At 39.7% G+C, this 24144-nt stretch overlaps 1 protein-coding gene across 2 annotated transcripts in view; it reads right to left on the minus strand.

The window, feature by feature from the left end:
• Positions 1-22705, minus strand: part of enpp2 (ectonucleotide pyrophosphatase/phosphodiesterase 2) — a 35508-nt gene extending 12803 nt beyond the window's left edge. The window contains exons 1-14 of one of the 2 annotated variants that reach the window (XM_088084988.1): positions 22554-22705; positions 21420-21525; positions 16141-16296; positions 12047-12172; positions 11136-11196; positions 9828-9925; positions 9543-9622; positions 8133-8252; positions 7346-7401; positions 3567-3632; positions 2424-2496; positions 2138-2246; positions 1914-2039; positions 1392-1423 (exon numbers count right to left, since the gene is read on the minus strand). In XM_088084988.1, coding sequence (XP_087941114.1) covers positions 1392-1423; positions 1914-2039; positions 2138-2246; positions 2424-2496; positions 3567-3632; positions 7346-7401; positions 8133-8252; positions 9543-9622; positions 9828-9925; positions 11136-11196; positions 12047-12172; positions 16141-16296; positions 21420-21525; positions 22554-22571 — 1227 coding nt within the window. In that variant the 5' untranslated portion in view covers positions 22572-22705. The remainder of the gene's footprint in view (positions 1-1391; positions 1424-1913; positions 2040-2137; positions 2247-2423; positions 2497-3566; positions 3633-7345; positions 7402-8132; positions 8253-9542; positions 9623-9827; positions 9926-11135; positions 11197-12046; positions 12173-16140; positions 16297-21419; positions 21526-22553) is intronic. The other variant, XM_088084986.1, reaches the window with a different exon arrangement.
• Positions 22706-24144: the final 1439 nt, after the last annotated feature.

Genomic DNA, 24144 nt, shown 5'->3' on the forward strand with positions numbered 1-24144 from the left:
ATTCATCCTATAAGGGCCAATCAGATAAATGATAGGTCGCCAAATTGAATTGGAGGTTCCACTTAATTGACGATACATTAGTATAATAGTTCACACAATGGTACCATATACGTTCTCATGTTTTCCAGGCCCGCTTGCAAGAAGAAAATGTTGGCATTGTATGTTTTTGCAAACCATGAAGAAATTACATTTGTATGTTTTATGTGTATCATATCAATGGTTCTAAAGTGATGTAGTATATGAGCTGACTGTCATCTGGAGGTGAAGGGGATGGTGGATAATGTGACACCTCTGAGAAACGCCTGCTAAGCTTGTCATCACTGTGTTTCCAGCCACTTCTAAGCCACCAAACATGGGTGTTTTATTGCAAACTGTCACGGCTTTTTCATCAGCAATAGTGCCACGAAAAGCTATTGTTTCTGCAGAGACATCGCTGCATTTTCTGCCAGGATTGTGACACCAAAGTCAGATATTATAAACCCATACATAATCACACAACTTCTTAACCACAACTAGGTGTTTCTTGTGGCAATATTTTGTGGCAATTGGCCAAATAACAGGTTAATGGTTGACAGCAGCAGCAACAAAGGTCTTTGAAAACTTTTCAGTGATTTCTTCTCTTTATGTATCGTTTACTTATTCAGTATATCTTTCAAACTCGGTGCTGATATATTTGGATTGGTGTTTTAGCTGCTTAGGAGGAGACAGACAGTAATTAGTGATAGAGCATCATTGCATCTCGCCGGTTAAGGAGCTGAAATTATTGTTTTCACCTCGGTGTTGGATTCCCATCAATGCCGATCAGAGCCGGAAACGATCAAAACCTGTGTCTACTGCAAAGTCATTTGGGTGTGAATGCTGATTGTATGCATTGTCATTGCATTTAAGAGCCAGACGTTAGTGGGTGGTAACATTTTTTGCTTTGTTTTTGTGCAGTGGGACTGGGCTTTAGAGGAAACCTTGCAAAGATTGAGCCATGCATGCTTGAGTGTCAGTCAGACCCACACTCAGATAACAAGTGTGTTGTTAACCAAAATTTTGGAATAGAAAATGTTGTTTGCATCTTTTATTTATCTTATTTTTTAGCTTGTTAGATTTTTAGGAAGTATAAACGAAAGAAAAAACATTTTTTTAATTGATAGGGGACTTTAAAGAAAACCATAGCTCCAAGTAACAAGCATGCTAAAAACATAGACAACAAAGTCACAGTGATATACTCTGATTATGGTATCTTGACGCCTTCTCGAACCATTAAACCATTAAACCGTTCCTTAAACTCAAAGAGCCTCATAAAAGTTGAGGGTTGTAGAGAACGAATTTCAAGCCCTCTCAGTGTTAGGCGATATTTTGTGGCAATTGGGTTTGGTTTTTCATGCAAGCCGAATACTTACTGTTAGATTTGCAACAACAGCCTTGGGGTCATCTGAAAAACAGCACAATGTTCAGAGCAGTGAAAACTGTTGCAAAGCATTTGCCATTCCTTGTAAAGCACAACAAAGCAACACATTGTTCTGTATAATGTAACAGAAGTGGGTCAGTAGGACAAATGGATGTAGCCATTAACAAAATGTTTGTTTTACAACAACAAGATAAAACGTGGTTAACTTGTACTGTTGCTTTGGACAGACACAGTAAACTTCCAACCATGTTTCCAGTGCTAGCCACTGCACAGTTGGTACTCTGCGTGCTTTCAGTGATCATATCAGAGGCTTTCTGTTATTGCCTACAAACGACTGTGTCATGTTTGATGGTGAAGGTCTAACAGACCAATTTATTATGTATTATTACATATCATGTATATTAACATACTTTTTAGTCCTTCCTTGTGGTAACAGAGAAACCAAAGAAAGAAAGAATAAGGAACATCTTTGCAAAAATTCAATATAATGAGCTTTGTTTTTGGTCTCTCTTACATCTAGGGTTGTTGGGGTATCTCGAGCGTATTCTGCCCAGAGATCCAGGGATGAGGATGATGTCATCAACATTGGTCATGTAGTTACTCAGGAACTCGGTGCGGTCACAGTGGGCCTCTTCCATACCTGAGAACACACAGGACGATGAGTAGGAGTGCGGGTGAAACCAACCACAAAGTGAGCCAGCAATGCAACATAGTGTGTTTGTGTGTGTGTGTCTGTACCATGATCCCCCACCAGGATGATGTTGACACAGCGATGCAGCTTCATCTGTTTAAGTCCATTCATCAGCTGGCCAACGATTCTGTCAATCACCCTTAGAGGGTTGTTCAACTGCAACATGCAAAGAGAGTCAAAATTCACTGCATGATTGCTTTGATGATGCACAATACACACACAGTGAAAGCATGAGTGTGCAGCTGGTCTGTGTGCATTACCACGTGCAGTCCATACATAGCCACACATCCTCATGTGCACATACAAACACAGACGCACATCTGCAGTACTCACTTCTGTGCTCATGGGCCCCATTTTGTGTCCATATGTGTCTGGTTGTTCAGAGTGCATGGCGTACACGTAGGGCCTGAAACAAGATGCAAGTCATATTGAAGATGTCTTTGTGGTAGATGTGGCGAGAGGAATAATCAGTAATTGTCATCAACCATTGTTTATTCAGGGAACATAGACTGAGCATTGAGCTCTTTTACAGCAATGCCTTGGATTCACATTAATTGGGCCAAAGGGATACTATACAATATATGATGGCAACAAATTCAATAATAGTTAGATAATAATAGTTCTGTTCCTAAAATAGGCGCTTTACAATGCATCATTTACAGTGAACTAAGTACACATGCTGCACTTTAGTACAAATGTGAGATATTTTACTTAAATTTTCCCATTTTATGCTACTTTATGCTTCGACTACTTTGTAATATAATAATATTGTAAGAGTAATAGCAGTAGTAAAAACTGTGGTAGAAGTGACAGCAGTGACAATAGTCACAGTCCCAGTAGCAGTTGTAATCATTACAGAAGTGCAAGTTACAGTTGTAACAGCAGCGATGTTAGTGGTGGCAGCAGTCAGCAGCCACACACAGTTGCCGAGTCTGATCTCTATCATTAGAGAGGAAAGTCATGTAATTACATGGCAAACACAATCAGATGTACAGAGGCAGCGTAGCTTGGCAGGGTAACACAAGCAGCTACTGATCTGCAGTTATCAGGAGGTAAACGGAGGCTCGAGCCAGGACTGATCTGAACGACTGGGCATGAGTCAGTGGATAACACACTAGCTGTGATATCAGTGTTATAAATCTAAGGAACATGATTAGTTTTCACAAACTTAAACCACAATTCTGTGTTGAATCATATTTTATTTCAGTATTTTAAGCTCAAATGCAGAATATCTTTCAGCTCATGAATTTGTCATATTTAAACTGCACTCATTAGCAAGTTTACACCAAGCTATATTTTCATCCTGAACATCAAGTTGTGGTGCTGGAATTACATTACAAAACCCCAAGCAGCTAATGGAATAAGGTGGAGCTGTGTTTGCCACTCTTTCTAAACTGTAGCTCGAATGTTGACATGACAAAGAAAACATTTGAATGAAAGACAAATATGAGGCAGAAAAAAACAAAAAGATTTCACCTCTCTCCTTCAGGGAGGTGGAGCCACTGCAGCATTGTCAGTATCCGCCTCTCCAATGGGATACCACTGGAACATAAACACGCAAAAACAATGAAAGGTAATACTGATTAAGTCCCCCTCCAGATACATTTTGAAGTACTAATATTTTGTTAAACATTGTTTTTCCACATAATAGTTGAAAACAAAAAAAATCTATAAAGGGGTCATTGAGAAATTCTAGATCTGGCCTGTCTTGCCCATCACTATTGCTTCCAGTCGGTCTCACTTAGGTAGGTTATACCCCTTTCAAACCAAAGTTAGCATGTGCACGTGTTTTTTAAACACAGGTAAACTCACTAAATATAAGCGATAGACTGCCAGTGCTGCACAGGAGTCTGCCTCTCTGTTAGCTTTTGTGTGTGTGTGTGTGTGTGTGTGTGTGTGTGTGTGTGTGTGTGTGTGTGTGTGTGCAGGAGTTGTTTTGCTGGTGTGTCCATGCGACATCATGGACAGGCCAAATAACAGGTTAATGGTTGACAGCAGCAGCAACAAAGGTCTTTGAAAACTTTTCAGTGATTTCTTCTCTTTATGTATCGTTTACTTATTCAGTATATCTTTCAAACTCGGTGCTGATATATTTGGATTGGTGTTTTAGCTGCTTAGGAGGAGACAGACAGTAATTAGTGATAGAGCATCATTGCATCTCGCCGGTTAAGGAGCTGAAATTACTGTTTTCACCTCGGTGTTGGATTCCCATCAATGCCGATCAGAGCCGGAAACGATCAAAACCTGTGTCTACTGCAAAGTCATTTGGGTGTGAATGCTGATTGTATGCATTGTCATTGCATTTAAGAGCCAGACGTTAGTGGGTGGTAACATTTTTTGCTTTGTTTTTGTGCAGTGGGACTGGGCTTTAGAGGAAACCTTGCAAAGATTGAGCCATGCATGCTTGAGTGTCAGTCAGACCCACACTCAGATAACAAGTGTGTTGTTAACCAAAATTTTGGAATAGAAAATGTTGTTTGCATCTTTTATTTATCTTGTTTTTTAGCTTGTTAGATTTTTAGGAAGTATAAACGAAAGAAAAACAATTTTTTTAATTGATAGGGGACTTTAAAGAAAACCATAGCTCCAAGTAACAAGCATGCTAAAAACATAGACAACAAAGTCACAGTGATATACTCTGATTATGGTATCTTGACGCCTTCTCGAACCATTAAACCATTAAACCGTTCCTTAAACTCAAAGAGCCTCATAAAAGTTGAGGGTTGTAGAGAACGAATTTCAAGCCCTCTCAGTGTTTAAAGTGTCTGAAAGTCAAAGGCAGCCTGTATGCTGCCTGTGTAGTGATGAGGCCACCAACCAAGCTGCTGGCTGTCATACAGTCCACAGCTGTCAACCATCAAACCCAGGACTGAGGCCATTGGGCTTGATGTATGAGGCAGTGGGGGGCAGCATGGAGGAACAAGGAGGTGTGGTTACACTGTGTTAACACTTGACAGCAGGCATCTCTCTCCATGTTTGCTCCTTTTCTTTACTTTTGTCTATGTTCACACTTTAAAATTTGCCCTCTCCCTTTTGTCTGTTTTATATACTCCTTATATGTCCTCTTGTGGTAAGAGGGGAGACCTCCCAGAGAGCCAAACCCAACACAGACCTTCAACCAGTCAGCCAGTCATTTAGCAACAATCCCTGGTCCCCATTACCATGCCAATCCCACAGTGGTGTTACAACACTAAATTCTGTAATGTGTTGTTTAAAAAAGTCTCAGCCACACAGAGATGTCAGTGCAGACTTCCGCTCTCTGTCTCCCCGACATATATACACCCCTGACTCTCTCCTTGTGCTCTCACTCCTCCTCACACACCTCTGTAAGTACCAAGTGCAAGAAAAGCATGGTGAACCACACGCTGGCCCCCATGATTCTATAGAGTGGCATGTCTGCGACCCCGGTGCACAGAGGAATCCTGCATAGTGTAAACAAGCCCATTTGCACAAATTGCTGAAAAAACAGCCCTCTGCTGAGATCTGCCTCTTGCTCCATCAAAGCCTTCTCTGTGCTGATAAATGTGGGCTCCTTTGTGTTCCACAGACTTCAGGTTTAGCGCAACCGCCTGAGTCAGCAGCGGGAACATGAGCGGGCATGTTCTGATGACTTCCTTTGAGGACTTTCACCACCAAATAATTTACAGTCCCTATATTATTAGTTATAACCCAGCGCATCCACAGGGGGTCTTAAAAGCACACACACACACACAACAGCGAGATCTGGAGTTGTTGTTTTTTTTTTTTTTTAGTTCAGCTTATGCAGACCAAATGACAACCTCCAAGGCTGAAAAATGACATTGATGCTGAAGTGCCAACAATTGCAGTTCCTCTAATGGCCATTTGAGGTTAGTCCCAGAAGGGAGTCAATCCCCCATAGACCCCCATGTTAAAGGTTTACAGCAAAAATATACATGTATACAGCATGGAACGAAAAACATATTTCTCCATTTGTGACAAGTGTTCTGGGTTGATTTTAAAAAAATAAATAAATAACCTGTTTAAATGTTTAAATTTAAATTAATTAAACCGTAAAGTCATGCATAATTAATGGTGTGGCATTGAGTGACAGTTGGGAGCCCTGCCATCAAGTCGCTACCATGACCACAATGTTGGCTAGATAATGTAACCATGGCGTAACTCCAAATTCACAGAGTATAAGTATGACTGCAGCTGTCACTGTTCCTATTTCAATGTGTTTTCAGTATATGAAAGTTAATTGTAATGTTTTGGTCATCCCAAAAAAGGACTGTTCAGAGTTTGGTTGTACTAAATGACTGTCTAAGAAGTCGGCTATTTAGTTTTCCAGTAATAGTTTTCATGGTTTTAAGCATTTAAGCATATTTCCCCCCCCCAGCAAATATTAGCATTATCACCATTACCACAGACCATAAAAGCACCATGCTAACCAAGCTAGCAGCTAGGGTTAGGGTACTGGTCACCCACTCGTCAAAATATGGTCACTTCTGGCAACAAAATTCCAAGAAAGTGACAGCTCAAATGCCAAACTTGAGGCTTCAAATGAGGAGTCCACAAACCAGTGGGTGACGTCACTGGAGCTACGTCTTTTATTTTATCCAGTCTATGGTGGCAAAAAAGGTGGCACTACATCAGGTCTCTGTAACATGACCCAGTTCAAGTAACCTGTTGTGCACTTCAGTTATTAGTGAGGACACGACCCTAACCAAAGATAGGAAACATCCACATAGCATAAGGTTTTAATGCTGCTGTCTGACTGGAAGATGTTACAATTAATGGCTGTAAAGCCTCAAATATCAACATTCTGTGGGTCATAGTGCTCATTTTAGGCAATTTATGAATTTATGAATACTATTAATTACTTACTACATCTGACTCCCTGTGAGTTTTTACAGTCCTTGATTCACTTATTGGGCAAATATGAAAATACCAAAGGCAACTTTTCCAGGACAGCTCAGACCCATGAGAACAAAGTTTAAAAGAACAGTATGATAACTGCATCCCAATCTTTAAATTGGGCTGTCCTGTCAGCGGGGTAAATCAGATTAAAGAAGCTTTCTTTGAAAAGCGTCCATCCAGCTGCAATGCACAAGTATTGATTACAGAAAAAAATACTACATAAGTACTAAAAGGAAAATTAAGACATTTACTGTCAATTTGTGAAAGGTTGAATTTTTGGATGGCCCAGACTTATGCAGAGTTGTACTGAAAGGACCAAGTTGGGAAATTTATTGTGGGAAATATTTTCTGACTTAAAGCTGTATTTGTAGACTTACACGGGCCAGAAGAAAGAGGCAGCCTTCACTCCCTGTTTGAGCGCTGTGATCCAGATCTAGGACAGAAACAGGACAGTCTCAATATTTTATCAATCTGATAGAGTTTGGGAAGATAGTAGTGTTGACAGAAACAATAACATGAGTGAAACAACAAAGGTCCAGGTGTACAGCACTGTATGTTACAGTACACAAAGTAGGATATCCCATAGTGTGTGGCCATATACACCTACTCCTGTTAGCCCAATTGACACAAAACCATACAGTAGGTTGGTTTTGTTGGTGTTGGTCAACCATTTTAAAAGACAAAGGTCTTTTTAGTTACCAACACATCCTGACTTAATATTCTGTTTGCTCAGTTGGGCTAACAACAAATGAAATCCTGGCGCAGGTTTGCCCTGTAAGTAAATCCACAAGAACAAAGCTTCAAAGAGTTACAGACACCTTAATGTTTCCAACCCAGCTGCTTTCACATTTCATATATAACATCTGTCTTTAATCACTGGATAATAAGGCCTATCAGTCTTGGTTTGTTGGATCGGATTCTGCCATTCTGTAGTTAGCTTCAAAAGGAAAGTCTTTCCTTCCTTCGCTGGCTTCTGATCTGACATGTTGGATGAATTTGACACACTAATATTCAAAGTCAAACACAAAAGTTATTTATCGTTAAAGCAAATAGAAAAACAAAAGTAAATCCATGTAAGCTCGCTAATAAATATAATTACAGTGTGGATGAGCTGCAGATGGTAAAAAGAAAGATGCCAGGAGAAAGAGAGCATAAAGTACTTACTGGCTGTCCTCCCCACCAGCGATGATTGAGTTTCTCTCGGCTTCTCAGGGTGAAGGTGGCATCAAACACTGGGTCATGCATGGAGTTACCGACGATACCATGAGACTCTGGGTAGAGACCCTGGAAGCAGTTCAAATTGACATCATACTTAGGCCAATAACAATTGTCATTTAATTACTGTACTTGATTGGTCTTCTTTTCTCTGTATTGCCATTGAAACTATTTAATGCATGCATATTGCAACTGCTCAGTTTCAATCCTACAACAATGTTGAGCATTTTTTGATACGTCCAAGGGTGGACTTTACATTTGTATTTACTAAAATACTGTTTTAAGGTACTTGTACTTCACTTATGTATTCATCACATATTATTTATGACTTAATTACATCTTGGAGGGACATATTGTACTTTTTACTCCCCTGCATTTGAATTGACATCTATAGTTAATTTGAACTTAAAGGAACAGTTCACCTCAAAATCAAAAATAAATATTTTTCCACTAACCTATAGCGCTTTTTATCAGTCTACCTTGTTTTGGTGCTGAGTGCTGGTAATATCAGCTGTAAAGATTGCTGCTTTCTCTTGAATATAATGGAACCATTTTCTTTATGCCAAACTACACCCACCAACTGTAGTACAACACAGGAGGAAGAGTGCATCTACTGCTAGCTCACCTAGCAGCAATGAGCTAGTTAATGATACAGTTCAGGCAAGAAGGATGGCATTAATGTTTACATCTCATGCTGACACAAGCGAGAGCCTCTTGTTCATGCGTAAATGCATGCTTCTATCTGCGCAGTGATACGGTTGGTGGGTGTAGTGCAGTAGAAAGAAAACAGTTCCTAATTGCCCCCAACAAGGTGTGAGGATTATCTTACATAACTGCATCATGATTTCTGGAGAGAAAAATTGCTGTTGAGTTTTTCAAATGTTATTTTTTGGCACTTTAAGCACAAGCTCGAGCTGAGTGCCATCTACTTCCATGATATTCAACAGAAGGCAGACATCTCTATGGCTTATATTTTAAGCATTCGGTAAGTCACATCAGAGTAATCTTGATTGATAAATAGTACTACAGATAAGAGGGAATATAGCATTCTGAACTTGCTTACGTTACCTAGATATCAGAACGTCCTGGCATCTACAATGTATCAACCACTTGGCAAGAAGTTCTACTAGAATATAAACATTAAAATATAGCATACTCAGGGAAACATACAGACTTATTCAGCATCATCCACACTTAGTTAGCTTTATCTGCACTTTAAGCTTCATGCCAATGTTAGCAGCTGGGTTTAAGCACTGTAACACCTAAGGCAAAGTTTTTGTTATTTTTTTTGTTACATGACACTGACAACCACTCACAACCTGATTCCTAATGAAAGTATGCCATATGGCTGTGCCTTACTGTAGCCAATGAGTAGAGGTTGGGGAAGGTTTTTGAGGGGTAAACAGGCCTCATGTATGGAGCATGGGTTCCACATGTTCCTGAAAATGACAACAGAGCACAGGAAAACCCATATATTAGCAAAGAGACATCCACAAATAGCACCAAATCACTTACTGGTTTTCTGCTTATGCTCATGGCTCCATAAATCACCACATCAACACAGTTTTCCCCCCTCACCAAGGAGAAAACGTGGAGATTTTACAGCTAAACCACATCTTTCTCACAGTCCCAACCAAGTCTTACTCAGTTTCTCAATGTTGGGTATGACGGTGTTTCCTCTCTTCACATAAGAAGCTCTAAATCCATCCACTGACAGCATGATGAGCGGTGGGCGCACAAACCTGCACACACACATGTCAGAGATTTAAAAAAATTCCTTTATATGAAATCCAACTTGGTCAGCCTTGTTTGGTCCTCAGCAAAATATAACCTCTGCCAGGCATAATCCTAGAGAGGATCATTCATTCTGTCATTTGTGTGTGTGTGTGTGTGTGTGTGTGTGTGTGTGTGTGTGTGTGCTTGTGTATGTATGTCTGTCTGCAGCTAATGTAAAATATCAACCTAATAATTTTTGTATACACTTATGTATGCTAAATTACCTTATGTGGTTATGGGGAATTACAATTTTGTAAAAAGCTGTTTTATTGGCTGCTCTGTTTTGTTGGCAGTTTCTTTGTTGGTATTTTCACTTTTAAACTGACTTGACATTGCTGGTGTTGAGAAATTGTTTTGCCCAGATTTACACACCAAAGTAAAATAACTGTGGTTTGAATTAATTCATTCCTACACGTTCTCATCCCAAGTCATCATATATTGCCTCTTAGTCACTGGATTTTCACATCTACTTATTACACGAGGTATCCTTCTAAGTCTGCAGTTGAAGTTTCCGTATGCCACAATCAACGCTGGGACATCAACAAAAGCACATGGTTAGGTTTAGGCAAAAAAAAGCACATGATTAGGTTTAGAAGAAAAACATCATGGTTTGGCTCTATTTTCATGCGGGAAGCAAACACTGGGTTCCTGGGTGAAAGTCCAGGGTTTGTTCGACCAATCCAACGCCCATCCTGATAACCCCATTGGGACGTCACAGTATCTTATATTACGTTGTTACCGGACGTGTTTTAAACTTATGCTGTCCTGCAGTATATCATAAGGCTGTGATCGGTGCTGTCCAGTCAACAATTGGCATATCAGAACACCACAAAAGGTTCCCTGCGACAATGTTACAAACTGATGCTGTCCACCATAATTTTAAACCACCATGAAAGGTTGCTTTTGATGTCAGTGTCTGATGCCGAAATCAATGACAAAGTGGCAGTATTTGACAACATTGAAATCATAACATGCTGTTCATTCCACTACCGTCATGCATACATGCCAGACATTAACCTGCCAAACACTCCCTGCTCCCCACCCACATGCACCCAGATACACTTGACAGAGATCTGTACTCGACTGAGTCCACTTTTCTATTTCAGGTATGTGGCATGTAAAAAGCTTTCATATTAACATTGACTGATCTCTTTATTCTCATTTCACTACACGTACCCAGCAGGACACTCAGATGTTTTGATTTCCTCACACTCATCTTGCAGCCATGAAGTGTCCCCTGAAAGAACATGACCAGAGGAGGCACTGAGAGAGATAAAAGGATGCATGAGCAGCACAAACTAGTGAATGACTGGTTTGGAACAGTGAAAACAAAGCAATGTCCTCATTTTCAAGTCTATAGCTAATACTATATTTTTGTGTTATAGAGCCAGCCAGAGACAGAATCTGTGTTTACAAGCATTTAAATTTATGGGCAAAAAAAAGCATGCTTTGTGAGGTTACAGTGACTTTGAACTTTGACCTTCAACCACCAAATTCTAATCAGTTTACTCTTGACGTTTGAGCCAAGTTTCAGGAAAGTCCCTCATATTCTTCTTGAGGTATTGCATTTAGGAGAATGAGACAGATTCGAGGTCACTGTTACTTTGAAATTTGACCATGAAATTTTCATGACCAAATTAAGGTCATTATTGGTCATTATTAAGTCTTAGTGGAAGTTTGTGTCACATATCAAAGAAAGTCCTTCAAGGTGATTGTGAGATATTGGCTTCACATGAATGAGACGAACAAATTCACAGTGAGCTTGACTTCTGACTTCTGAGCACTAAATTCTAATCAGTTCTTGGTTAAGTCCAAATGGACATTTAGGCTAAATTTGAAAAAAAAAACTCCCTCAAGGTGTTCTTGAGATATTCCATTCATAAGAATATGACGGATAGACAACCAAAAACATAATGCCTCCAGCCACAGCTATTGCTGGCGCAATGGCATTAAAATCTCACGTACCCCCTGCAGTACTCTAAAGTACCCCCATTTGAGAAACACTGATCTAGAGTGAAAGCCTTTCTATGCAGTTAAGTGTATGAACTACATTTCATAGGACATAAAGGACATTTAAAGTTGCAAACCTTTACACAGTGTCTTGTAGTTGGTGCAACAGTCTCCTCTGGCCAGACAGTCATCAGAGCAGTGGCAGGCATGTTGTTCATTTCGAGTCTCCCCACATCGATCTTTACTGCACTCGTAACCCCCGTCTGTTCATGGGAACAAAGAAAAGACTTAAATTCAAAGTAGACCATCACATAATAACCAGCAGGCGATAAAGACAGTACACTCCAAAACCTTTATGTATACACAGCTAATCTGATAGAATAGTGCTGTTACCACAAGCACTGAGAAAATGAAAGCTGATATATTAATGTACCAGTGGTCTGGCTGCATACCATACAGCTGAACACTTAGCAGTATGGGACAAACGTTGCCAGCATTTCATGTATTCTGGCCACTTTCTCAAGATGAGAACACCAGATGAGAGTTTTAGTTCAGCGGGTATACAGAAGTATATCATCACTTTCTGGCGCAGGGAAGATGACAGTGGCATGGCAGCGGTAAGCCAAAGACCACCGGGCTGAAGGAGAAGACATAAAATCAGACCACCAACACTGTTAGTAATAGGAGGGAAATGTTGACAGACCGACAGAGAGGCAATACATAAACTGGGAGACTTGACTTTACACAACAATTAAAAAAAAAACTGTTCAGGCTTTTATGGCTCATTTCCAGCTTATTGTACAACTAATTTGTATGTCTGGGCAATCAGGCTAAGAAATGATATCTCTGATATTTTGGCTTGGGTTTCATCTTGATAGAAGTCTTGATTTACAGCCTTAGCAAAAGTATTTTTTAAATGAGAACAATAAATTGAACTAAGAAATGTCTGTTATAAAAATAAATAAATAAATAATTAAGCTCTGTAATTATTTTTCTAGACAAAATAGCAGGAAAACAAGTTCAGATCCAAATAATCAGGGTCTAGCTAAATGACTCTACAGCATGGCACGTACTGCAAAATGTAGTTAATACAAACATTGAAGCAAGTCCATCAAAGCAAGCAGTAAAGGAAAGTGTTCTGATCCTTTCGTAAAATAAATATCAGGCTATATAAACCTCTGTTACAAACCCCTGCATTCACAATGATACCAGGGTAAAAGTACCTAAATGTACTTAAAGTGTCACACCCAGCAAGTTTTTATAGGGGTGCCCAGATGGGGCCACTGAAAATCTTGGGGTGGCACACAAAAACCAAAAGTCATAACTGAATTACAGGAATTTGATTATGCTGTTGAATTATATAAGCCAGCTGTAAATTGTGAGTTAAGGAATTGCAAACCATTACACTTTGATTTATAAAATCAAAGTACAAAATAATGGAGAAGCGATCCCTCTAAATCATCGCTTACAACCCATCAGAAGCGTGTGGTGGTGTATTTATCTGAAGAGACTGTGCCCTCTTCCTGGGTTTTTTTATTTTCTCTATTTGGGACGTTTCCGGACCCCCACCCCCACCCCCCCGCAGTGCTCAGGTGAGGTCGAAATCAGGTGCCAGACCGTAAGCGGCAGGCATCCAAGAGACACAGCACCGAATAAACGAAATAGCTAAGTGAAACGGCAAACAAAAGTGGAGGTGGGGTTGGGTTTTACTTTTACTTTAACTGGCAAGCGTGTTTACATACAGTAACCGATCATCCTACATAGTATACCTTTAAAGTAGTAATTATCTGATGGGCATAGACTAACGCCAGGTTCACATTGGACGTGAAAGAGCCTTGATATGAATAATAATATAATTATTGCAAAGTCATCTGTAAGCAGTCACTTGGCCGTTGACACCAGAGGAGCATTTTTTTCCGCATCAAGCAGCAAGTGATCTTGTTTTTCTGCTATGTTTTAATCACATGGAGAGCTCTGTCTCTGTCTGTGTCTCTCCTTCAGTGTGTGTGTGCGTGCGCGTGTGTGAGTGAGCACGTTTCTGCGTGTGCTTGTCTGTCTTTGTGTGCCAGTTCGTCTCTCTCACTCTCTGTTTAGATACAACAGACAAAGATATGGTTGCATGGGACACCTACTGTATTTTATCATGTATTGTAATCAGATTATTTAGATCATATTTAACATGTATGTTATATGGTTTAAGATACATTTTCAGTGTGTGTTCCTGCCAGATTCATTCACAGAAAAAACATAGACATGACAGTTAAACTACTGCTGCACATAGGGATCCATGTGGAACATCCTGATTACTAAACACAGATGCCAAAATGAAGCAGCTTACTTTTGCATTCTGTGGAATACTGATGTGCTTTGCAGCGCTTCCTCATCCAGTGCATAATACCACTGCAGTTAACCTTTTGAATTGCACAATAATCCTGTTTTAATGGATTACATATCCATATATATGTTAGGTGATTCAGGGTTCCTCAAATAAACTTTTTTTTTTTTTTCATAAAATGACAAATACACAGCCTTAATTTGAAGTGCAACTAAACAGTTCTTAGGAACAAGCCTATTAAAGTTTTTAATTAAATTGCATCACTGAAAGAAACTACCAGTAATTAATGGAGCATATGTAGGGACATTCTGTGACATACAGTATATAAAGGATGTGTTATGTGAAACATATCCATTGACAAAATAATTCTGAAATGTGGAATGATACTGTAAATCGAGACCATCCTTTCATTTCTCTGTCTCATACAAAATCAAAAACAACAGAGTCACAACAACCCATCAGAGGTGCATTACACAGCTGACCTTCCATTTTGTTGGACAATAATTTGCAACCACCTGATGGATATTAAATGCCAGATGTTTAAGGATTTCCTCCAGCTTGATGATGAAAAATCAGACTGGCTTATTTGACTCTGAACTGACCTGCAACAACAAAAGCAACCAGCCCAAATGCCAAGACAAAATGTTGCCTTTTTACCTAAATAGACTTGCATTTGTATAGTCTAGTGTTTTTACACTACATGTCACATTTGCCAATTCACACACACTCTCACACACACTGCTGGCCAAGGCTACCACACAAAATTCCAACATCTTAAAACAGTATTTTGCCCAAGATTACTGTGACACACAGACTGGAGGAGCCAGGGAAACTATCTATCAATTAGTGGATGACCCCACTCTATCTCCTAAGCATGGCCGTACCTACCATTGAGGTCACCAAGGTCAGGACCTCTGTATATTTTAGAAATATACTGCTGTCTTTTTTAAAAGGGAGCCTTTTGTAAGTTATTTTGTGGGACAATGAGTTGGACTAGTAAGATTATTCAGTATTTTTCATATCTAACCATGATAGTAGATCAATAATTGTTTGGGCCCTTTAGTTGGGGGGGGCAATGGTAAAGTCCTCCCTTGATTATGATTATTCTCTAATTTTCTCATACAGGGTCCGCTCAGTATTTATGCTGTTCTCTACACCCTCAATCTAACTAATCTAGACTAGTGCAGGTGGTGTAGACATGCAGGAAATGTATTTTTAAATACTTTTTTTTCTGTGAGAGCACCCCAAGACTTTTTCTAAAGGGAACATTATTGGGATTACATATGTATGAGCTGAGTTTCTTATCTGGGAGGGGGAAGTTATGATGGATAGTTGACACTGACAACAGCTGCCAAACAGCAGTCAGCAGCAGACCGCTGTTAAAAAAAATGACAAAACTGGGTGTTTTTTAACGAGACACTGGGACGCTTCCAGCCCTTTGGTTGTAACAACCAAACCACTTTTTTTAAGGTTGAGCATGAACTTTCCCTAACCAAGTGGGGGTTGTGCCTAAATCTAACCACACATTGACCACAGTGTATTCAACAAATCTGTGGTTTGCAGAAGGATGTAATGGCAACACTTATTCTGTCAAATGGGTTATTGAGTCCTTTTTCTCTGATATCAAACACACTTCCGAGGAGTCCCTTCTGCTTTTCAAGTTGCTACACAAAGGCGATTCCTGATTTTCTGTACTTTAGAAATATCTCTAAAATTTAAACAACGTGAGTAAAGTCATCATAGGAGAACCCTTATAGCAGCAAATCAGAGTTTGTTGTGTCTAAAGGCTAGTTCCATCAGCATTTTGCTTTTGAAGTACTAAGACAGATGGGATAAAATGCTTTGTAGAAAGTAAAAGAAACAAATGAGAGGCTGGTGGGGAGGAAGACTGAGTACCTGTTCTGAGGCAGAGTTGATCAAAGTCGGAGCAGCAGCCGTTGTAGGTCTTACACAGGTTGTCACAGCGGCAGTTTGGTGGCTCCAACTCGGCCAACTCGAAACACCTGTTCCTGCAGGAGCCGGAGGTTGGCACGTACTGAGATGAAGAGCGGGCTGACGAAAGAAACACAGATTTAATGAGTGTTGACTTTAATGTTATTTATATTTCTTGTTGGCTGTGGCATTTCCAAAAACTTCTGAAACACATCTGAAAACTGAATATACAGAAATGATTCACAGGCAGCAGCAATAAAGTGCTACTGTGGACCAAATAACTGTCAAAAATGTTTTGAGTATTTAAATATTACTGGTTTATAGTCAAATGAAATTAAATGCAACCATCTCACTAACTCTAATCATATGCAACCACCAGTGCTGCCTGCTAATAATAATAATAATAATAATAATAATAATAATAATAATACATTGGCTTTATTTAGTCAAAAATCTTTTTTTTTTCCCATTACGTGTTGTGGTCTTTATCAGTCTAGATAGTTTTGATGCGAGTTGCCAGTTGTTTGAGAAAACAACCCTGGAGATGTCTGCTTTCTTTCTAATATAATGGAACTAGATGGCACTCGGCTCGTGATGCTCATATCTTTAAAAAAATATTTGAAAAACTCAACAGCAATGTCTCTTTCCAGAAATCATGACTTGTTTTGAGCAGTAGGAACTATTTTCTTTCTACAAAACTACACCCATCAACTATATCACTGCGAAGAAGGAAGTGCGCTCCTTGCTCATGACTGCATGTAAACAATAATGGCGTCCTCCTCAGCTGAGCTTTAACGTTAGCTTGCTCAGTGTTGCCAGGTGACCCAGCAGAAGATGCACATTTTCATCTTTGCAGGACCTAGTTACTCAAGATAATCCACAGATCTTGTTGCTAAAGTCTAATCGCTTACTATAACTTCTTATTTTTGTAATCCCATTTTTTGTTTTAATCTTGTGGGACCTTATTTTTGAAGCCTCCATGGCAAAAACAGGACATGATGGCACAAATGTTTGAGAGCACTGGAGGAAAAACTCATAAAATGTTTGTAATTAAATGTCAAACTGTTTCTTGCTGAATTTAGCACCCAGCTTGAATGGGAACAAGCTCTTATGGTGAGTTTTGGAAGATGTTTTGGATAAAGTATTAAAGAAAACGGTGTTGGCTATAGAAAATAAAAACCCTTTAAAACCATCAGTGCGCTAATCCACTGTCTGTTCTGGAGTTTGCTACAAGGGAAGCTTTAGAGAATTTGACTTTAAACCACAATCTCTAATTTTGGTGCAGACAAATGTTACTGTCATTTGACTCGACACCTTTCACAGTTCCAAAACATAGTGAGTGAACTGGGAGGACGTTTTAGCTTTTGGCCAGCTGGGGCAATAACACAATACTGTGTATTGTCCAAAAAGTGAATGAATGGCTGCACTGTTCAAATGTCTTTAAAGTAAATTAAATGTGTCAACCTGAACGGACCTGCGGTCACAAATACTGTAGAATTACAACATAATAATTTGTCAAAAAAAAACAAAAAACACAGGGTTGGCAAACTAAGAATGAACAAGGGACAATTTATTTTTGTATGTGATAATAACTTCTAATAAATTGTGAAAAAAGGTCTGCAAGTCATGTGGTGAACTCAAAAGTTACTAAACCTGAAATCATCTCCTGGGACCCAAACTGTGGTAATTCTATCTCTCTATAGGGACAGGTTTACCCAAAATACAATAATGCTCTTGTCCTCTTATAGATCCCAAAGGACAGTGGCCCCGTATGGAACCCAAGCCACATTGTGAGAACCCCTGGCTTAACTGAAGACATCCTGGAGATCTGAGAGTCAGCTTATTGCTACATCTTGAACAACGTACTCCTTGTCCTCTGACTCGATGAAAAAAACAACCTCTACTCGCAGAGAGAAGAGGATGCCAACGGGAGTTTGTGTGTTCCTGTGTGGACATACTGTATGTGCGTGTGCGTGTGTTTTTGCAAGTACACGTGCATGTGCAAATGTACTCTATGTGAAGGAACTGAGGTGTTACACTTGAAATTATTTATGCTGCCCAGCTAGCTGGCACAGCAGCGGAGAGTCAGAGCGTGGTGCAGCATCAATACCCTCTTTGCTGGAAGACTCAGTCCCGCTCTGTCGCAGTGAGTGTGGACTATAGGTCAAAGGTGAAGTGTTTTTGTGTGTGTGTTTACAATGTCTTCTTGGCTCCGTAGGTGTGAAATGAAGCTCTACTAGTGAAACTGGACTAAAAAGAAACTTGACAACCCTCAAGTGTTTAAGGGTGATTGAGAGAAATTGTTAAAAAAAGGGAATGAATCCTTTTAAAAATGTTTTAACTATGCACTTTAGGCCCAAAGAACTGGATAAGGGGGGCACCACTGTCTACCCAAATTAGAGCTTTCACTCAGTGACTGATATTTGGTTGAATTTAGGTTGTGATGTCATGCGACCAAAATTTAATATAAACACATCTGATGCCAACGTCAATTCGACGTAGAATACTGATAACAGATGACATTGATATTTTACTGTTGTTAAGGTGTGGTGTAAAGTAACCAGAAATCCAGCTTCTTCCAACATTTTTTGCCAACATCACCTTGAACCAGCCATGTCTCCTAGAAATTACATTTGTAACCAATCAATACCAATTATATTGACACATAACATTTCAGCAAAAAATGTTCTTTGAAAAAGCATTTTGAATGTTTTCTGCCAAAATAAGCAATCTAGCAAAACACTATCCATTTGTAGTGACTACAGTATTATTATCTGTAATTACCTTTTTTTATTAACATTTTTTAGTAACATTTATCCAAAATCCCATTAAGCAAAGTGCATTTGACGCTTACCCTATAAGACAGGAGTCTGGACACGAACCTTAACTCCTGGTGCCAAGATCCCACACATTGCACATCATCCTCCCAACCACCCTCTTGCAAAGCCTACCCGGTACATGAATGTAGCCTAGTGTTTAACTGAAATTAGTGTTGTCTCTGAACATAATCCAGGCAGTGGCTGTGTTGCCACAACAACGTAATAAAGAAAACAGCTAACACACAAACTAATTTCACAGAGACAGAGCTGTCTTTACCTAAAATAACTGAATTTAGTAGTATGGTATGGAGAACAAAACCCAAAATGGACAAGTTATAATATTAGTGAAGTCCAGTGGGTGGCCCAATGAGGTGCGTTTACATGGACATGAATAATCGGTTTATGATCCAGTTTTTAAAGTGTCCTGTTTATGTGTTTTACAATGTAAACACCATATTCCGAATGTGACCACGACCATAATGGGCCTCATAAACAGCTTATTTATGTACATGTAATGGCACTGTATGATTAGCTAACTCTTATTACTAATTGATGGACTGTAATCAGCCAAAGGCAAGACAATCCAAAACCTTTGTTGAGGTATATTTGAAGAGGAGTTGTGCAACATGTTTTGATTTTCTTGTAAATTTACACTCAACATGTTCACATATTTTTTAAATTCTTCTAATGCAATAAAGTAGCAAATCATACAGCAACCAAATTCCAAAACAGACTGCAGTGGCCACTTGTTGCTATGACAGTCAATGGCACAGTGAAACAGCAAACTCTACCTCCTTATGCGTAGGGTTTGAGAATCTGGAGCAGAAAATGAGCTCCAATGCTCTCTTAATATTGACTCAAGGTAGAGCAACACAAACACACTCTCTCACTCTTCAAAAAAACACACGGGCTGCCCAAACCCAGCCTCGCAGGGTCACAGTGATCCGTTGTAGCCCCCATCTACCTACCAAATACTCTCTGCTCACTCATTTCATATGCGCTGGCAGACACTTCATATAGAACATAACCCAGCAAATAAACTGAGGAGGAGACATTCCTCCAGAGCCGCAGTTGCTGGTTTGGAAAGTTAGTTCTCATCTAATTGCATGTTGTCCATTAGAGGAGTGATCAGCTGGGGGTGGACGTTTGTCAGTCCCGTTGAGGCTGGTGTGACTGATTGCTTTGAGTCTCACATAGGGTTCAAGATTTACTCTGTTTCCAAAAAAAAGTTGTTTTCTGCATGTGTCTTGGACTTGGAGCGTAGCTTTAGGCATGTCCTACCTACACTTGGCCAAGATACATGAGCACAGGTCCAAAATAAGCTTCACATTGCCTGTGCTGAGCCATTTTGGCAACTGAATTAAAGTGTGTGACTTTTTCTCGGGTTTGCTTTAACACAGCTTTGAGAAGCTTTCACATAAGCATTGTTGCATTGTTCTCCTTCATTAGACCGCAGAAAGCCATATAATGCTTGTATTGTTGTGACTCGGCTGCAGCTACCAATTATTTTCATTATTAATGACTCAATTCAGAGATTTTTTTTCTTAGCACATTAAATGCTTGGAAATTGTGAAAAATATCAGTTTCTCAGAGGCCAACATAACATCCTCAAATTCCTAATTCTGTCCAACCAACAGTCAAAAACCCAAAGATATTCGATTAGAAAAAACTAATCTGATGGTAAACTGAAACCGTTTGGACTGTCAAACAAATTAAGGAATTTGAAGCTGTCATCTGGAACTCGAGGAAACTGGGAGATCAGCTTTTCATGCTGTTAGCTGACATTTCATACACCAAATTCCTTAATGAGTCAAGAAAACAATCCGTAGATTCATCGATAATGAAAACAATCTGTAGTTGTAGCCATGGTATTACGATCTAAAGTGATGTAAAGCATCTCAAGATATTTATCAGGGCTGGAAACAGGGAGAAATTACATCTTTTTTTTCAGTTACACCCCTTCAGAGCTATAGAAATGACTACAATGTAAACCTAAGAAGAAAAATCACTTTTTAGGTCAACTCCTCACAGCTGAGACACATGCCCCTTGTGATGCGGAGTCATGAGTACACATTTCTTAAAGGGCCTCATACTGTATATAAACCACTGTACTTATGCCTAAAGGAAAGGAAATAATCTTTTTGTTGAACAGACATCACACCAAAGGAAAAGGACTGATCCCACTTAACTCAATGACATCCAACTTTTGTTTAACACACAATCCACTGTTTGCTCCAGTCAGTTGGATTCTTTAGTTTTTTCTTGCCAATTATCTACAGTGAGGTCATGCATCAAGAACAGCCTCTTGACGGTTTCAGTGCCTTTTTCAAGGCCACCTCATTTGTGTGAATGTTTGCCAGCTCGGGGTCAAGCAGTTCAAAAATGTTGTTCTGTGTTTCCCTGGAACAAGAGCAGCGTACTCACACTCTGTCCTGCCTGAAGTCCCATCCTCTCCTGAGCGCTTGGGCCGGTCATAGACAAACCCCCAACACAAATCAGTGCCACACAGGACTGACAGGATCCAAACAAGCTGAGACAACAACAAAAACACATCTGATGTTAGAATAGCCATTTATAGACCTGCTGCAACAGGTAATCAAAGTAAATGAGGTCTTTTCTCCATTAAAGTCAGCTGTAGTTGCCAGCATAATACTGTTATTTTATGGTGTCACTATCATATTTACTTCAACAGTTTTGGGGTGTGATACTGTAGCTTACCCTCCATGTAATTTCTATCCCCCCATTAGGCCTGCTTTTGATGAAAGGAAAAATACTGCATAATGCTGTAAAATCTTACAGCAGCCAGCCAACAGTGTTTATGTTAACTGTTATTTTTGCTCAAAAAAGCATCAAGACTTACAGTGACTCACTTTTGGAAAAACAGCACATTACTGTTAGAATTTGGTTGGGTTTTTTAAACATCAAAACAGAAACAGCTGCTTAGTGTAAAACCTTGACAAGCCTGTCAGGTTTTCCTGGCAACTAATATGTACATGATTTGGATTTTAGTTGGCTTATTTGGTGTGATTATTGCAAAATGCTTAAAAAACTGTTGTCTTTTATACTGTAATAATAACAATGTTAGGTGTTTTTTGAGGATCTCTAAGAGAAAATACACAGTCATGAGGTCTTCTGTACAGCAAAGTGTCCTCCAAAATAATTCTCAACCTAACATTTTTAAACGTTTGAGAGGCATTCAAACCAAAATTTTGGACAGAACAATGCGGATTCAAACACCTCTTCACAGTCATGGTAGCACATTTTGTCGATGACCTGACAAGTCTGTGAGTTTAGTTCAAAGTGAATAAGGACCACCCGCGTCCGCATAACAATCGTCTTTAGAAGTTTGCTGGATCAACAATTGTTCTGCAAATGCTTAGCAGCGACAAGGGAAGAGGGTGGAGATTAGATAAAAGCTATTAAAATGCCCCTTTGCCTACAATAAATTATGCAAACCTACCAAAATTTACGTTTTACTAAACGCGCAATTACGCACGGATTTACGCGCAGCTATGTCTGGAGTGACCTGCAGCTAAAACCGTACCAGTCTTACCGTACCAGTTTCTGAAGCAACATGGTCTTCTGTCGGGCAGAGCTTAGTCCTGTGCTGTAGGTCGGAGAGTGAGAGATGCTGACTCCGAAACCGAAGGACCACCGGAGAGGAGGACCGTTGAAGAGGACAGCGGGGAAAAGGCAGGGAGGGGGGAGGTGACTAAAAAGAGCGCACCGGATTCTTATTGGTGCTGGGTTGGAGGAGGGCTCCTATCCCAGCTGGGATTCAGAAAATATAAAGAGAGTAAGAAAAAAAAAAAAAAAAAGAATGGGTGAGGGTAATTTGGGGCGCAGTTCGCGTCAGGAGCAGAGATTTACCAGATCTGTTTCCCCATAGTCCATAACACTCCGACAGCTATCTACAACCATCTGTTATAACTGGGCTCGTGCTGCTATGTCAAAGTACTTCGGCTCAGGATAAGAAGTGGCTTATGCAAAACACTTATGCAAATATTATCATTCAGTGCCACATGTAATGTTTCCACTATTTTACTTCTGTGGGTTCCACACTTCTATACTCGCTACCACACATAACCTCTCAGCCACAAAAATGAATTAAATACCTTAAGATTAACAACCCTCACAACCCGTGCTCGTGGTAGCCTACTATCTGCGAGACACATTTGTTCAATTTGAAAATGAAATAATTAAAGCGCATTACATTTGTGAAGACCCAAAAAACAAACGTAGCTACATTTATTTGCGCAGTAAATTGTTAGTTGTAGTTGTTGCTGTTGGAGACATTATGCTCAGTCCTCACATTTCCTTCTATCCGGTTTCTTCGAATGGGAAACAAAATGGTCATTCTATCATCTTTCTGGCCAAAACACCTGCCGAAGGCTAGCTAGCTAGTGAACGTTATACTTCTTGGTCGGACACAAGGTAGTTTTTAGCTTTAACATTGTCACTTAAATTAAAGGTCTTGTATATCTACTCAAACACAAGGCAAGTTACTCAGTCTTTAGTGAAATTTCATTTTTTTCATTATTTAAAACGAACAATAAGACTGCCTAAACAGCGCCATCTTTGTCTTAATTGGGGGATTATGGGGTAGGTTATGGTTATGACATTATGGATTTAAATAGTGTATGGGAAAAGTGGTCAGCATATTCTAACCTACGGCATACAGACACACACAAAAAAAACCTTAAAAAATATTCCATCTTACTCAAGCTGCTCAGGATTTCCCACACATTCATTTAGTTGTGGAAGCCTGCTACGATTAAAGCATCTGCCGGCACAAATAGATTAGATATACAGTGTACAGTATGTATATAGTACCACCATCTCGGAGCGCAAAGAATACTCTGGGCACAGATGGAGCTGCAGAATCTGAGGCGCAGTGAAAGTGAAACAACCCCTCACTCTGCTGGGTTTGCATTCACTTACAATTTGCTGATCCCCTCATCCATCAATCTGATCAGCTCTGAACAAATTGACAGATCAATTATCGACCCAAGGAGTCACAAACTGCTGCTGAGGAGAGAACTCTTGGGAGAGCTTCACCCACACTGTTTACAAACCCAGAAAAAACCCCTCAGAATGTAGAGAGGGGACAGAGAATGATACAAAGGGACACATGCATTTTTAAGAAAGA

This window comes from Plectropomus leopardus, chromosome 11, assembly GCF_026936395.1.
Source record: "Plectropomus leopardus strain MGB_pleo_1.0 chromosome 11, ASM2693639v1, whole genome shotgun sequence".
Classification (NCBI taxonomy): domain Eukaryota; kingdom Metazoa; phylum Chordata; class Actinopteri; order Perciformes; family Serranidae; genus Plectropomus; species Plectropomus leopardus.